The following is a 17430-nucleotide window of genomic DNA, read 5'->3' on the forward strand; positions in this document are numbered from 1 at the left end:
TTTTTGAAATGCGAAGGCGACACTTGAAATTTAAGATGTGCGTCAATGAGAAATGCAGAATCTTTGCCTTAATCTATTAAAGGAGTAGTTCACTTTCAGAATGAAAATTTCCTGAAAGTTTACTCACCCCCATGTCATTTAAGATGTTCATCTTTCTTTCTTCAATCGAAAAGAAATGTACGTTTTTTGAGGAAAATTCCAGGATTTTTCTCCATATAGTGGACTTTAATGGTAACCAACAGGTTAAAGGTCCAAATTATAGTTTCAACGCAGGGCTCTAGACGATCCCAGCTGAGGAATCAAAGAATAAGGGTCTTATCTAGCCAAACGATCTGTCGTTTTCTTAAAAAAGGTAAACATGTATGCATGTTTTCTTTGTAAACGCTGGGTCGGTACTTCGATTCTGACTTTTTTTCTCTGAATTGTGAGATTTAAACTCGCAATTCTGAGAAATGAAGTCAGAATTATGTGATATAAACTTGAAATTGCGAGTTCTAAAGTCGAAATTGTGTGATTCAAACTTGCAATTCTAAGAAATAAAGTCAAAATTATGTGATATAAACTCGCAATTGCGAGTTCTAAAGTCAGAATTGTGAGATATAAACTCGCAATTCTGAGAAAAGAAAGTCAGGATTACATGATATAAACTTACAATTGCGAGTTCTAAAGTCAGAATTGCAAGATGTCGCAAGAAAATCACAATTCTGAGAGCATATCAGTCTTTATTTCCTCCTCAAAACTGGACTTTATAACTCGCAATTACAAGCTCATATCTCAAAATTCTGGAAAAAAAAGTCAGAATTGCACATTTTTATCAGACAATTCAGACTTTTCTCGCAATTCTGACTTTTACACAGAATTGCATGATACAAACTTACAATTTTGACCATTTTTTTCTCCGATTTAGAAAGTCAGTTATAAAGTCAGAATTGTGAGATATAAATTCGTAATTATGACTTTTTTTTCTCAGAATTGCGTTTACATGTCAATTCTAAGAATAAAAAGTCACAATGTGAGGAAACAAGTCCGAATTCCACGTGTATCTCGCAATTCTGACTTTTACTCAGAATTGCGTATCCAAACTTAGAATTCTGACAGTTTTTTCTCAGAAATGTAAATATATATTACATTATAATATAAACTCGCAATTGTGAGTTATTAAGTCAGAATTGTAAGATATAAACTCGCAATTCTGAGAAATAAAGTCAGAATTGTGTTATATAAACTCACAATTGTAAGTTAAACTCACAAGTGCGAATTTTTATTTTACAATTCAAACTTTTCTTGCAATTGTGAGTTTACATCCTGCGACTCTGTTTTTTTTTCTCCAAATTGTGCAAGATGAGCATTTGTGGTTAAAGTATGTAAATTTATTTTATTTTTTTTAGAAAATTATAGATCCATTCGCTAGATTGCTAGACCCTTATTCCTCAGCTGGAATCATGTAGAACCCTTTGAAGCTGCACTGAAACTGCAGTTTGGACCTTCAACCCGTTGATCCCCATTGAAGTCCACTATATGAAGAAACAACCTGGAATGTTTTCCTCAAAAACCTTAATTTCATTTTGATTGAAGAAAGAAAAACATGAACATGTGGATGACATGGGGATGAGTAAATGATCAGGAAATTTTCATTCAGAAAGTGAACTAATCCTTTCACTTAATCAGGCTATTTTGTATTTTTGATGCAAAAAAATTGGTGACATTTGAACTTCGAGATGCACATCAATGAGAAATGCATAATCTCTTGAAAAGTTAAGTCAGAATAACAGGGTTGTTTTGTATTTTTGATGCAATTTTGTGTCAAATAAGAGTGACATTTAAACTTTAAGATGCGCGTCAGTGAAAAATGCATAGTCTTTGCCTTTATCTATGAAAATTAAATCCACTTAATGTTTATTGCTCTCAGAACTGCTGTATTTCATCTTAAAGTTGCTGATGAAATCTTGTGGGGGGAAAAAATTCTCTGTCATTTCTCTCATTTTTTCAGCCATAACTCAAAGACCACAAGCTGGCTGGACCCAAGGACTCAGGGCAAAGAGATTTTCAGCAAGACGGAGTGTGAGTGTATATGTCTGCATGTGTGTGTGAGCTTGGCTCCTCTCCACTTTTTGCCCCCAAACATCCTCTCGTCCTCTCTGCAGTCTTCACACAAAGATTAATGACAAACCTTCCTGGAGCCATTTAGCCTTTCTCTCACGCCTTCATCTTATCCCTTGTTTCCTTTGCCTTTCAAACCTTATCCACGATCCCCTCGTCTCTCCCCGCTCGCTTTCTCCTCTATTTTCTCTTTTTTCCTGTAATGATATCTATCACTCAAAGCACGCTCTCTTAGATTTGAGAAGGTCATGTCTGCTATTCATTCTGAGCAGAGTAATCTTCAGAAGTCATTATGTCTGTTAGTATGCACACGTGTGTAGAAAGCCCACGTCTGCAAATACATTTATGCGCGTAAATATCTAGTCTAGATATAATCTAATTTAACTATGAGAAAAAAGTTTTGGAAATTTGAAAAATAAATGGGGTGTAGTGTATGGGCCATACATATACTGCTTTTTATTGTGAAACCATATATAGGTTTGAAAAGGTAGTAACATCCCAGCAGATGGCACTGTTGTTTAGCAGTCACCTCCATCCGGAAACACTGTTGTGTAGGCGGTTTGGCTTAAAGGCATTGTTAAAACCGTGTGGACTTAGCATCCCATGTGTAGATACTTACTTTTATGTTTATTTGTTGTGTGTGTATGTGTCATTTAGTACCTGCATTCACAGACCAACCATCTGAACTGAAGGGCTATTCCATACACACCCGCCTGTCGAAAGGGCCTCGTGGGTTTGGCTTTAACATTGTGGGTGGCAGCAGACCTCGAGAGTTCCTGCAGGTGTACAGCGTCACCCCTGGAGGCCCGTCTGCACTCAAAACAGGTGAGTTTTAGCCTTCAGGGTTTCCGCGGGGTCTTAAAAAGTCTTAAAAAGTCTAAAATTTAAAAATCTAAATTTTAGGCCTAAAAAAAAATCTTAAATTCGCTGTTCTAGGTCTTAAATAATTTTACACAGGTCTTATTTTTCCAATGTCCATGTAACGCTACCGCTAATGCTCATTTAAATTCTCTTTTTGTTGTTGTTACTTGGTTGTTTCCGTGGTGTTGTAGTTCTCTATTTCACTATTCCAAATATAATTTGCTGTATTTAAACTACAAATGAGACCAACATGCAATAGCCAATCAGCTTTCTGATATTGGCGCGAGTTTCTCTCGGATTGTACCACAGAAGTAAAATGGATTTAACTTTTTAGCTATGGGTAAGTGCAAGTTTAGCGATACTTGGCTTGAATAAACTGAATATAGGGCTTGGCTAAGGCCAGTTGCTAACAACTGAAGATTTTTTTCTCTCCCTGCAGAAGTTACTGCATCTTCAGACAGAATTGCAGTAGTAGAATACAGGTCAAACTACCTTTTTTATGTATATAATGTTCTTAATAATAATAATAATAATAAATATAGGTCGAGCTAGTTGACCCCCTGCTTTCGAGATACTTTAAAAAAATATTTTTTTTTTTTACTTGCCGGACCGAACAAACAGCCTGATTAAAACTGGAACTGAAACTGAAACTGAATTTCATTTATGACAGCCATGAAATTGTTTACTTTTTACATTAAACACATTAAATATTACATATATGATATAATGTGTATATCCATTACAGGTTTAGGTCTTAAATTTCATATAAGGTGGTATTAAAAAGGTCTTAAAAAGTCTTAAATTTCACTTGTTCATATCTGCAGAAACCCTGAGCCTTGTGTCCTTTAAAAAACAATAGCACAGATGCAGCTGGCACTGTATTGCAAACACTAACCACACAAACTAAAAACAAATTATAGTAGCGATTAAGAACTAAAATTTAAACTTTTAAATTCTAAACTTTCCAATGTTCCAATGGTGAGTGGATTGAGGCTTGAATATTTCTTACTAGTCATGTAAAATACTACTGTTAATATTATTAATATTTTTAATATTCAGTTAAGCTGTTTTTGTTATTTAAAAGAAAAATGACTTAAAGCAGTCTTTTTATGTTAAATTGCTTATATGACAGTTTTTTTTTAAATATTGAACTACTTTTTAAAGTAGTATATTACATTTTGTTAAAAATAAAAAAATAGATATTCAATTTCCTTAATATGACATATTCAGGGATATTATGGTTATGGTTATTTATATTTTTCAGTATAGCTGTTATGTGGAACAAAAATGACAAACTTTCTTTTTTAAAATATTAAATTAAATTTTTTAATTGTAATTTTTTTAATATACATTTTTTTTAATCTTACATTTTATTAAAATAAATTAATTTTGTATATTACATTTCCTCAATATGACACTTTGCACACGCATAGAAGCATATTTATGGTTAGGATTATTATTATTTTTCAGTAAAGCAAATTTTGTTATTTAAAAGAGGGACAAAATGCCATGAACAGTCTTTTTTAAAATAATAAATTACTTTTTAAATTGATTTTTTTAATATTACATTTTTTAATATGACATTTTATTAAAATTAAATATTTTTATATTTAATAATAATAATCCTAACCATAAAATTCCTCAAATTTGCTTGTGCAAAGTGTCATATTGAGGAAATGCAATATTATACAAAATTAATTTATTTCAATAAAATATAATATATAAAATTTAATATTAAAAAATATATAATTTAAAATTTAATATTTAAAAAAAGACTTTATATATATAAATGTATATAAATATAATTCCCTTAATAGACAGGCTTATTCATGAATATTATGGTTATGATTATTGTTCTTTTTCAATAAAGCTGTTTTTGTTATATAAAAGGTGAACAAAAATGATATAAACAGAATTTTTAAATATTAAAATACATTTTTAAATTATATTTTTTAATATTACATTTATTAATATTACATTTGATTAAAAATGTATGTTTTTTATATAAAATGTTCTCAATATAAACTTTGCACAGGCATATTCAAGAATATTATGGTTATCATTATTATTTTTTAGTAAAGCTGTTTCTGTTATTTAAAAAGGGAACAAAAATATTTATATTAAATTACTTTTTTTAATTTGGGTTTTTTAATATTACATTTTATTAAAAATATAATTATTTTTTAAATATTAAATTTCCATATTCAGGCATATTCAGGAAGGCATCAGCTGTAAATGAGCTATAAATGTAAATGATGTTGAATATTTTCATTAGGCTACTTTGATTTTGATTCCACAATAAGAACAATGAAAAATTTAAATAGAAATTTGGTAAAATAGAAAAAAAAAGCAGAAGATTTTCCTGCATGCCGCATTCATATTACCCTGGCAACAGGAGTATTCTCTTTTGGAAACTGCTAAGTGGCTTCTGCTTTCTGTATAAATCTGCAGTACAGGAGATGGCACTTCAACGGTCAGTTCTTTTAAATATTTATAGATTTATGACAGATATAATAATTTAATAACACACACAGATTTGTGCAGGGGGCTCTTAAGGACGTTGTGAATCATATGTGATGCACTGCTGACTTTAACATCCTCTTTTTATGCTTGGAAGACAAAAAGCCCCATAGATCTGGATTTAAGTCAGATCATTTATAGATGGCAGAAAAACCAGCAGAGAGAAAAGGATCGGATGGATAAAAGATAGATTTTACCACGGGAGCATGAGCTGTTTGCTTTTCTGATCTCCCTATCCTTTAATCTATCCCTACAATCCTCACTTTTATTTTAGGCAGGAAATCCCTTGACACTCTCTCTCTCTCTCTCTCTCTCTCTCTCTCTCTCTCTCTCTCTCTGGATTAGATTAGTGTGTGTGTGTGTGTGTGTGTGTGTGTGTGTGTGTGTGTGTGTGTGTGTGTGTGTGTGTGTGTGTGTGTGTGTGTGTGTGTGTGTGTGTGTGTGTGTGTGTGTGTGTGTGTGTGTGTGTGTGTGTGTGTGTGTGTGTGTGTGTGTGTGTGTGTGTGTGTGTGTGTGTGTGTGTGTGTGTGTGTGTGTGTGTGTGTGTGTGTGTGTGTGTGTGTGTGTGTGTGTGTGTACCTGGTATTCATCACGTTGTGGGGACCAAATGTCCTCACAAGGATAGGAATACCAGTAGATTTTGACCTTGTGGGGACATTTCTCAGGTCCCCATGAGGAAACAGGCTTATAAATCATGCACAATGAGGTTTTTTTGATGAAGTAAAAGTATGCACAATCTCCTGTGAGGGCTAGGTTTAGGTGTAGGGCGATAGAAAGTACGGTATAAAAACCATTACGCCTATGGAATGTCCCCATAAAACATGTAAACCCAACAAGTGTGTGTGTGTGTGTGTGTGTGTGTGTGCAAGTGTGTGTGAGTGTGTGTATTTGGTGATTTGGAGGGTCTCATGGTTTGAATCTGCTCATCTGCTCTTAATCCAGATGGGGCTGTAGGTTTTAATCTGCTTGTCTCGTACACACAACACTGTCCACTCACGTGTACTAACAAACCCCACACACACATACTCACTTTTCCTTAAAGGAGTAGTTCACTTTCACAGCAAAAATTTACAGATAATGTATTCACCCCATTGTCATCCAAGATGTTCATGTCTTTCTTTCTTCAGTCGAAAAGAAATTATGTTTATAAGGAAAACATTTCAGAAATGTTCCCCATATAGAGTTTGAACTTACAAAATGCAGTTTCAATACAGCTTTAAAGGGCTCTAAACGATCCCAGCCGGGGAAGAAGGGTCTTATCTAGAACTGAAAACAATCGGTCATTTTCTAAAAAAATTAAATAAAATAAATTGTTATACTTTTAAAACCTAAAATGCTCCTCTCTGCCATGCTTATACGTTGTCTGAGCAGTTCTGTTCAAGACAGTTAAGGTATGTTGAAAAAACCCCATCTCATTTTCTCCTCGAACTTCAAAATTGTCCTATATCGCTGTTTCACCTTTTTTGTAAAGGGCGTTTGATCTTCTTTGCACATTCACTTTGTAAACACTGGATCGATACTTCTGCAGCGATGTAGGACGTTTTTAAAGTTGGAGGAGAAAATGAGATGGGAGTTTTTCGACATACCCTGACTGTATTGAACCAGAATGCTCACAGAGCTAGACAAGATGAGCATTTGAGGTTAAAAAGTATATAAATTATTTTTTTTTTTAGAAAATGCTCAATCGATTACTAGATAAAACCCTTCTTCCTCAGCTGGGATTGTTTAAAGACCTTTAAAGCTGCATTGAAACTGTATTTTGAAAGTTCAAACCTGCTGGCACCATAGAAGTCGACTATATGCAGAGAACTGCTGAAATATTTTTCTCAAAGACATAATTTCTTTACGACTGAAGGAAGAAAGACATACAACACATAATCATTACTATTAGTGTTCATCATCTGTTTGATTACACCATTACTGATTTTAACATTTATACCATATGTACATCGACTTGACATACAGTAGTCACCACTAATAAGCTACTAAATATATTGTAGTAGCCTACATTTTTGTACAGCTGCTTTGCTTTTACGATTTGTATTGTAAAAAGCGCTATACAAATAAACTTGAATTGAATTGAAAGACATGAACATCTTGGATGACAATGGGGTGAGTACATTATCTGTAAATTTTTGTTCTGGAATTGAACTACTCCTTTAAAGGATGTCACACTTTCAAAGAATCCCTTGTCATTGTCATTTTTGTTCCAAAACAGTTTTTGTTTTTAATTAGTTGATACATTCTTTTTTATTGATTGATGTTAGACGGTAATGATCAGGGTCCTTGTTAAAACAGCCTTTCAAACATTAGTTTCAATAAATTGTCTTTTTCTAATGGCGGGAAGTTTTAAAAGTTACCGCAGGTTTTCATTGTACACCGAATTTCCTAAAGGGATCATCGGATGCCCATTTTCCACAAGTTGGTATGATTCTTTAGGGTCTTCATGAAATGTCTGCAACATACTTTGGTTAAAATTCCTCAATGGTTGTGTAAAACAACAGCCTTTTTACCTTTTGTTTACAGTGACCTGTTTTGGTGCATGGCTCTTTAAATAATAATGAGCTACTGCTCAGTAAAAATATAGCCTGCGCAGTAAAAATACAATTATGTGTAAAATGTCATAGTAAACTGTGTCTGACATGAAAACCATGCTAGTATGATGTCATACTGCTCAGAAAATCAAAGTAACTTGACGTCTGCGCCAATAGCCTTGTGGCCAGTGCTCCGATATACAGCACTGTTGAGCTACAGGGTGTCCTGAGTTCAAATCCTGACTCGAAGGACCTTTCCCAAACCCGCACCCTATCTCTCTCCCAATTTGCTTCCTGTCAGTTTTGATTAGGGCTGTAACGATACGCGATATGAAACCGAAATCGCGACACTCAGGTCCACGATCCTGTGTCGCGGTGTAATAAGGGAGAATCGCGACACACCCCGTGACTACCTTTCCAATCATGTGACGCCTGCCTACAAAAGTTGAGCTAGCTGAAGAAGAACGTGAGGAAACATGGCAACCAACCCAGAGATTGCGGACCCTCCCTCCTCATTTAAGTCAGCAGTTTGGCAACATTTCGGAGCTGTATGATCCATAAAATATGGAGAAAGGCTATTAATAAAGAAAAAAAATCCAGAAAATGCGTGTAGTATAGCTTGCACAGTAAAAATACAATTATGTGTAAAATGTCATAGTAAACTGTGTCTCACATGAAAACCACGCTAGTCATTGTCCCATAAAATGACAAATAGCAAATAACACATATAGTATTTTCATTACGTTTCATTTATTTAGTTTTTGTAAAGTAAAATGAGACCTTGTTGTTTGCAATACGTTTACCCCGAGACCGCGTCGCGAACACCAGCTCAACCGCAAAACACTTTCACTATGAGAGAATGCGGCAGCCGCGCAGAGATTCCACCGCTTGACGCGTCCCATGTGAAATGGCTTTTAAACGGTCTTCAGACAGAGCGCAAACACAAGCACGGGTCCGTTTGAGAGCAGCGTCAGCGTGTACCGGATTGAGTCCAAAGAGCAAATACCCATGCATGTCACCCGCACTGCACCTGACAGATAAATATTATTTCACCGTTACGTCAGTTATAGCGGTTCACCCATCGGGTAGGACTCTGTTTTGCACACGCATAGAATCTTGCATCGCTAGCAGGTTTAAAGAATTTGACATCTTGACAATTTTATCACTATCATGTTAAATAAAAAAAAAATTCAGTGACAGACAGACCTTATCAGTTATTAATTTTAATACAGAAGGTTTTTATTAAACCTTAAAATGTGACCTTGTATGTAAAACTAAGAAAGCTATTGAATTTTTTTTTTAAAATAAATCTGTTGTTTGATTTTCAGTTTCATGTTTTAATTTTTGTTCAAAATATCGTGATACGTATCGTATCGTGAACCCAATATCGGGATACGTACCGTATCGTGACCTAGGCATATCGTTACACCCAGTGGCGGCTCCTGACAAATATCTCTGGGGGGGCAACTGTTCCGATTTTGGCAAAGATAACCGCTTTAATGGGTAAAATGATAAAATTCAGATAGCCAACTTTACAGCATTACATTGCATTGTTTGATTTGGTTTCCCTGTTCCTAGATGGCAACATCAGGCATGAATTGTACAAACTGTACAGTATTTTGAATAGCTATATTAAATTTATCGCAATGGTCTCAAATACACTGAAACACTTCCACCATGGCCATCAAGAGACACATTGTCATCAACTAGTTTGCCCTCTAAGAGTAAAAAAAAAAAAAAAAAAAGCCATACTGCTTTACAATTAAAGACTTTTTATTTCTCATATTAAAACTGTAATTAATCAAATCTTTCCAAAACATATTCAGTATAAATTTGGCTGCCAATATGCAATCAATACAACTATTTAAAATTCAGCATTTGGAGAATACAACATATAACATACAAGGCCGTAACCAGGGTTTGAAAATTAGTGAGGTGTTAAGAATTGTGCTATAATAACACCCACAAATGCACTACATATAGCCTAAACTTCAAAATAGACAGACATGTAGATGATTGTGAAAGATTTTTTATTCAGTATAATGTTTTACATGGAAAGTTCGTTTTTTTTTTAGCTGAGGGAATTTTAATTTTATAACAAGTTATAAAAACAACGTTAGAATAATGACACTGACATAAAACTAACGTTCAACTTTCCACTTTATAAACGTCCCAAAGTGTCACACTAAATTAGACAAACGATTCAAAAAACACATATAATAGGTGGATCTGGCAACAAACGGAGGCTGCTGCACCCGCGCTCTCACTCAACGCGTTCTCAAGCCCCTATCACTGCGCTAGCTTCTCGTAGCAACATGAATTGCAAACACTCATGTGATATGAGGTGGTTTAAACGGCTAAATAATCATTCGAAGAGCTTGACATTTTATTTTTGAATATAAAAAATGACCGAGGTCCGGACCTCGGTGACCTCATAGCTGGCTACGGCCGTGATAACATAAACAATTCACTATTTAATAACACACATCACTTGTATTGAAATTTTGCTCGCCTCCCTTTTAAGCAGGCAAAGTGATCAATTACCCTCTCATTAAAATCAGGCATGTTCCTCACAAGTTCCCTCTCCATTGAAAGCATGGCCAATGCATTCAGACGTCTCGCTACACGCGTGCGTGCTGTACATCTTCGAGCACGCATCAGTGCGTATTACGAAATCACGTTGGGGCGAGCCCTCCCGGTGCCCATTGAAATGTATTGTAGGGTTCAAAATTTGAAAAAAAAAATCTCACAATATAACTCTATGAGACCGGCTGGGGCGATTTTCAATCTGACTGAGATCGCCCCAAGGGGGCGGGGTTTTAGGTTTGAAAGTGACATTCAGGCTGTTGATTGTACAGTAATATGCAGACTAGGACTAGCAAAATAAGAGTCTTTTTCTCCTCTCTTTTTTCGTGTGGCTCAAGGAGGGCGATGCACTATCGCCCACCATGGGCCAGCCGCCCCTGGTTACACCCCTAGTTTTGATCTGTCCTATCCTGATAATGGCAAAAATGCAAAAAAAAAAACAACTTGATAATTGACCCTTTGCAAACAGCTTGACTGCCAGGCGATCTGACCAATCAGAAAAATTCTGTGTATTGACCTCTTTCTGTGATTGAAATAAAATACGTTCTGATGTTCATTCATGTTTATTTTGTGCTTTAAGTAATTAGAAAAAGACAATTGTTTCACGTGTTGATTGATCTAATAAGGCAATACAGTGATCTGTCACAACACATTAAAGAGCCACAAAACGGTATTTATTGTTTGAATTTTTTAATTTTAAAGCTCAGACCTTGTTTCATACCAAAAGTAACCTGCTCTATCTTGTATGTTGGCATGTATCTATATCTAGTGAAATTTACATCCGATGTTCGCTTTAAATTTACAAGATTAAGGAAACTTTGATTCTTCATTATATGACCACTTAAATACTTCTACTTAAAAAAATGAGAATCTGATTGCTTATGATTTACTACATGTATAAATACAAATGACAGAAATGTTTATTCCTCTTGTCTCTCTCTCTCTCAGCGGACATCCTAGTGTACATCAATGACTCATGCGTGCTGGGTCTGTCCCATAAAGAGGTTGTAGAAATGCTGAAATCTGTCCCCATGGGTCACAGCGTGGACGTTGTTCTTCGTCGAGGTTACCCCATGCTCTACAACCCTGATGGCTGTCCCAAAACCAGCCTCGCATCCCCTTCTGACCCAAAGAGCGCCAACCCTGCGGCCCCTGGTTCTGCTCAAACCCAGGTGCAACATCCCGATGGACACCAGACTGGTTTGGTGAACATCAACCGCTCTATGTCCCACCACAACAACTTCTACCCTCGCATGCAGAAAGAGGCCTTGGATGCTAATGGCAACACAGCACCACAGCCTTCATACGCAATGGCCAATGGGAATGGAGTGGGAGGGATTATAGGGATGGGGGCGGTGCCTACTTCAAATGGCCCTCCCCCATCAGAGCGAATGAGCTCCAGTCATAGTGATACGGAGGTCAGCTCTGTTGTCACACGCAGGTAACCAGAATGGCATTTCAGACTGGTTGAGTTATCATTATTATTAATAAATAACCATGTTCATTCATGATTGTGATCATGGTTGTGATATTAATAATAAAAATAATAATAATAATAGTAATAATAATAACTTGTTTGTAATATTATTATTATTATTATTATTATTGTTGTTGTTGTTGTTGTTGTTGTTATAACCATGTTTATTAATTATTATTACAAATTATTATTATTAATTGTTGTTATTATTAATTATTATGTTGTTGTAAATAATAATACTTATCATCATTAATGAACATGTTGGTAAAAATATTAATAAATAATAATATATTGTTCTTGATTATTAATAATTAGCATTTATGAATTTGTTTGTGACATTATTATTATTAATATTATCATTGTTGTTAATATAACCATGTTTATTCATTGAAAATGATTATTATTTATAATAATAGCATTGTTAATAGGAATATAATAGTCATCATCATCATTAATAAACGTGGTGGTAATAATATTAACTAATAATATGTAACTGCGTTTGTTCATGATTATTAATAATAATTATAATTAATGAACTTGCTTGTGATATTATTATTATTATTATTATAACCATGTTTATTTATTAATAAATATTATTATTCATAATTATTATAATAATTACTATTATTATTAGCATTGTTGTTGTAATAATTGATAATAATAATAATATGTAACCATGTTTGTTCATGATTTATAATAATAATATAATTAATGAACTTGCTTTGTGATATTATTATTATTATTATTATTATAGGTATTATAACCATGTTATTTAATAATAATTATTATTATTTGCATTGTTGTTGTTAATAATAATAATCATTAATGAATATGGTGATAATAATATTAAATAGTAATAATAATAATAATAATAATAATAATAATAATAATAATAATAATATGTAACCATGTTTGTTCATGGTGATTATTAATAATAATTAGCATTATTGAACTTGTTTGTGATATTATTGTTATAATTATTGTTATAATTATTATTATAAACATTAATTATTATTACTGTTATTATTGAATTATATTGTGAATATAATAATAATAATAATAATAATAATAATAATATATATATTGTTTGTTCATGGTCGTAAATAATAATTATCATTATTGCTTGTGATATTATTAATATTATCATCATCATTGTTGTTATTATGTTCATATTTATTTGTTAATAATTAATAATAATAATTATTATTATCAGTGTTGTTAATAATAATCATTAATGAATGTGGTGGTGATTATTATTATTGTTATTATAACCATGTTTATTCATAATTTTTATTTATGAATATAGTTAACATTAGTAATAATAAGTATAAATAATAAGTATTATCATTATTTTAATATTATATAATATATTTAATATTGTAAAAAAAAAATAATAATAATATCATGACCATGTTCATGATGCTGTTCTGTTGACACTATTTCTGTTTCCTCCATCTAGAGCTTCTCTTGTCCGAAGCTACAACAACAACTCTCTTCCAGCGCCTTCTCACGCCCATCACAGTTCCAAGTCTTCCGAGAGCGATCTCTCCTCCGCTGCGCTCCCGCTGCCCCAGCCCGAGGTGGGTCCTGCCGCCCCGCCAGGAGCGCCCAGCACCCAGCGGCCTCCAATGCCCCAAACATCTCTTGCCATCGCACCCCCAACCGAACACCCACCCTGTGGTTTCAACGGGTGTCCAGCCAACAATCCCCCGCGACCTCTTCCGGGTGGCCTAGGGTCCCCCGGAGCCCCAGGTGGGGTAGGCTGCGGGGGAGGGGGTGAGCTGGTACCTGTGGCCTTGGGCAGGAGTGAGGGAGGGGGTATGGGCTTCAGTGTGACGGCTGGGGGGCAGGGAGGGCAGCTGGCGGTGGTGAAGAGAGTCTGGGACAGACGACAATGCCACTCTTTACAGCCAGGGGACGCTATTATTAAAATCAACGGCGCTGATGTGCAGAGCCTCAGCTTTGCACAGGTAATGCATTAACTCTAAGGGTCACTTTATAAAGCTTTCCCTCATCAAACTTCCATATTTGAATCCTTGTATATGAACTTTTTCATATGAACAGGTGCAGCGAGTGCTGCAAGAACATACCAAACAGGGTGAGGTGGTCTTACTGGTTTACAGAGGAGGTTAGTGTCTATGAATAAATCATTTATAACAAACACTACATTATTTCATTAAAAAACATAAGAATTGTCCATTTTGATTTTAAGGTCACTTTACACGTTTGTTTTATATAATCTAAAATCAATTACAAATAAATTACTAAAAACTAAAATCTGTCTTCAGTGCTACACGTGAATTTAGGCATCACAACTTTATAATGTTTATTGTGAAAAATAAATATTAATTTCAAGATTTAAAATATTTCATAAAAATTATTTAACATGTTATTATGTTTTATCAATAAATTGGTATTGGTATTTGTCAATTAAGAGTAATTGTGCAATTGCATACAAGCCATAGATAAAATAAATAAAAATAATAATAATAATAAAAAAAAAAAAATAATTAAATTAAATAGAAAAAATGTGCAGTATGTTTTAAATGCAATTAAATATAAAATATTGGCTGATACTATTAAATAAAAAATAATATAAAAATTAAATATAATAATATTATCAGATATATAATATAATATAATATAGTATAATATAATATAATATAATATAAAAGGAGATTATAAGATGGTAACAAAGAAAAAAGCCTGGGAAGTACTAAAACTGGTGTAGGAATATTATATAATTTAATTTTAATTTTGCACTAAATGTTGCACATATGTATGGAAAAATGTAAATTTAAATACATTTAAATACAGAAATACATTTCCATTTTACATATTGCATTGACATTTTGCATATCACATTTCAAAATAAATATTGCTACCTACAGTCAGGTCCATATATATTTGGACACTGACACACTTTTCATAATTTCGGCTCTGTATGCCACTAGAATAGTTTTAAAATGTTACAATCAAGATGAAATTGAAGTGCAGACTTTAAGCTTTAATTCAAGGGGTTGAACAAAAATATAACATAAAATGCTAAGGAATTACAACCATTTTTATACACAGACCCCCCATTTTCAGGGGCTCAAAAGTAATTGGACAAATAAATATAATCATAAATAAAACGTTCATTTTTAATATTTTGTTGAGAATCCTTTGCAGGCAATGACTGTCTTAAGTCTGGAACTCATGGACATCACCATAGACTGGGTTTCCTCCTTTGTGGTGCTTTGCCAGACCTTTACTGCAGCTGACTTCAGTTGTTGTTGGTTTGTGGGTCTTTCTGCCTTTAGTTTTGTCTTCAGCAAGTGAAATGCATGCTCAATCTATTTGAAATCAGAAGATTGACTTGGCCATTGCAGAATATTCCACTTTTTTAACTTTAAAAACTCCTGGGTTGCTTTTGCTGTATGTTTTAGGTCATCGTCCATTTGTACTATGAAGAGCCGCCCAAACAACTTTGCTCCATTTAACTGAATCTGGGCAGACAGTATATCCCTATACACTTCAGAATTCTTCCGGCTGCTTCTGTCTTCTGTCACATCATCACTAAACACCGGTAACCCAGTGCCACTGGAAGCCATGCATGCTCATGCCATTACACTGCTCCACCATGTTCACAGATGATGATGTTGTAGGCTTTGGATCATGAGCTTTTCCAAGCCTTCTCCATACTTTTTTCTTCCTATCATTCTAGTACACGTTGATTTTAATTTCAGCAGTCCAAAAAATGCTTTTCCAGAAGTGGTCTGGCTTTTTTAAATGTTTTTTGACAAAGTCTAATCTTGCCTTGTTTGCACCTTGTGGTAAACCCTCTCTTTTTTGCTCTCGTGAAGTCTTCTCTTAATTGTAGACTTTGACAGTGATAGCCTACCTCCTGGAGAGTATTCTTCACTTGGCTGGATGTTGTAAAATGTTTTATTACCATGGAGAGGATCATCCAATCATCCACCATACTGTCGTCTTTTGTGAACATCCAGGCTTTTTTATGTTGCTGAGCTCACCAGTGTGTTCTTTTTCTTCTCAGAATTCAACAAACTGTTGATTTGGCCACTCCTAATGTTCCTGCTATCTCTCTGATGCATTTCTTTTGTTTTTGAAGCCTAACAATTGTCTGTTTTACTTGCATGCAGAGCTCCTTTGACCGCATGATGGGTTCAGAGCAACAGCTTCCAAATACAAATGGCACACTTAGAATCAGCTCCAAACCTTTTACCTGGTTAATTGATGTAGAAAAAATGAAGGAATAGCCCACGACTGTCCATGAAACAGCTTTTGAGTCAACTGTCCAATTACTTATGGTCCCTTGAAAAAGGGGGGAGGTACATATTAAAGAGCTGTAATTCCTTAACCTTTCTACCAATTTGATGAGACTGCCCTAAAAATTAAAGCCCAGAGTGTGCACTTTAAGCCCATATTCATTGTATAACTGTAACTTGAATATGTTTTGGTCAACAGCTAAAATAATAAAAATCGTTTCAGTGTCCAAATATATATGGACCTGACTGTATATGCTTCCATACTAGACAATATGTATATTAATATAACAATATAGCAAAATTAAACATAAAATAAAAAACATCAAATCAAGAAAACACTGTGTGACACATTTATACCATCATACAGAACACCACACATCCTGCATCTATCACCCATCATTATCCTGTTCTCTCTCAGGTTCTCTTTGCTTCCCAGGCTCCCCAAATGCCTATAAGAGACCTCCTCCCTCCCTGGGCACCCCTGATCTGACCTCGCCCTCCTCCGATGGTGCTGTGCCCAGCCAGAGCACCCTCTCTCCCTCCTCGCCCTGTGGTGATCTCCCCAACCTGGTCCAAAGCACCAGCTTCCTGGACTCAGTGCCCGTGACCTTGACCCTGGAGCCCCGGGACTGGATAGGAGTCGAGGATGGACCTGCTCAGTGGAGCCGTACTGCTCCCTCTAATCTCGGCGCAGTATCCAAAAGCCATGTAGACACTAGGGGAGCGATCTCTTCCAGAGCGATGGAGGTGGAGTTGAGACGGAGACCAGGAGAAGGATTCGGCTTTGTCATCGCATCCCAGGACGTAATGAATGGAAGTAAGTACAGACTGGGTAGAGCATGATCTGCATTTATGATTTACGGCCTGTGGATGTGACCTCGTGAAAAACTAACGCTCCGGTTACTCACGTAACCTCGGTTCCCTGAGATAAGGGAACGAGCGTTGTGTCGTCATTTTTGATGACTGCTTATGGGGAAACTCCTGTTTACTCTGATACTGAAGCCTGATTTGTTAACATTTGTGAAGTTGCACAAACCAATGGCGCTTTAGCCCGCCAAGAAGGGCGGAGCCGACTGCTCTATAG

At 35.0% G+C, this 17430-nt stretch overlaps 1 protein-coding gene across 1 annotated transcript in view; it reads left to right on the plus strand.

Annotated features, from left to right (window-relative positions):
- The window catches only part of magixa (MAGI family member, X-linked a), a 79786-nt gene that overhangs the window by 27559 nt on the left and 34797 nt on the right, over window positions 1–17430 (plus strand). The window contains exons 6-11 of the mRNA XM_073819042.1: window positions 1991–2061; window positions 2758–2925; window positions 11550–12042; window positions 13538–14048; window positions 14143–14206; window positions 16765–17163. Coding sequence (XP_073675143.1) covers window positions 1991–2061; window positions 2758–2925; window positions 11550–12042; window positions 13538–14048; window positions 14143–14206; window positions 16765–17163 — 1706 coding nt within the window. The remainder of the gene's footprint in view (window positions 1–1990; window positions 2062–2757; window positions 2926–11549; window positions 12043–13537; window positions 14049–14142; window positions 14207–16764; window positions 17164–17430) is intronic.

The sequence above is a fragment of the Garra rufa genome, chromosome 15 (assembly GCF_049309525.1).
Source record: "Garra rufa chromosome 15, GarRuf1.0, whole genome shotgun sequence".
NCBI lineage: Eukaryota > Metazoa > Chordata > Actinopteri > Cypriniformes > Cyprinidae > Garra > Garra rufa.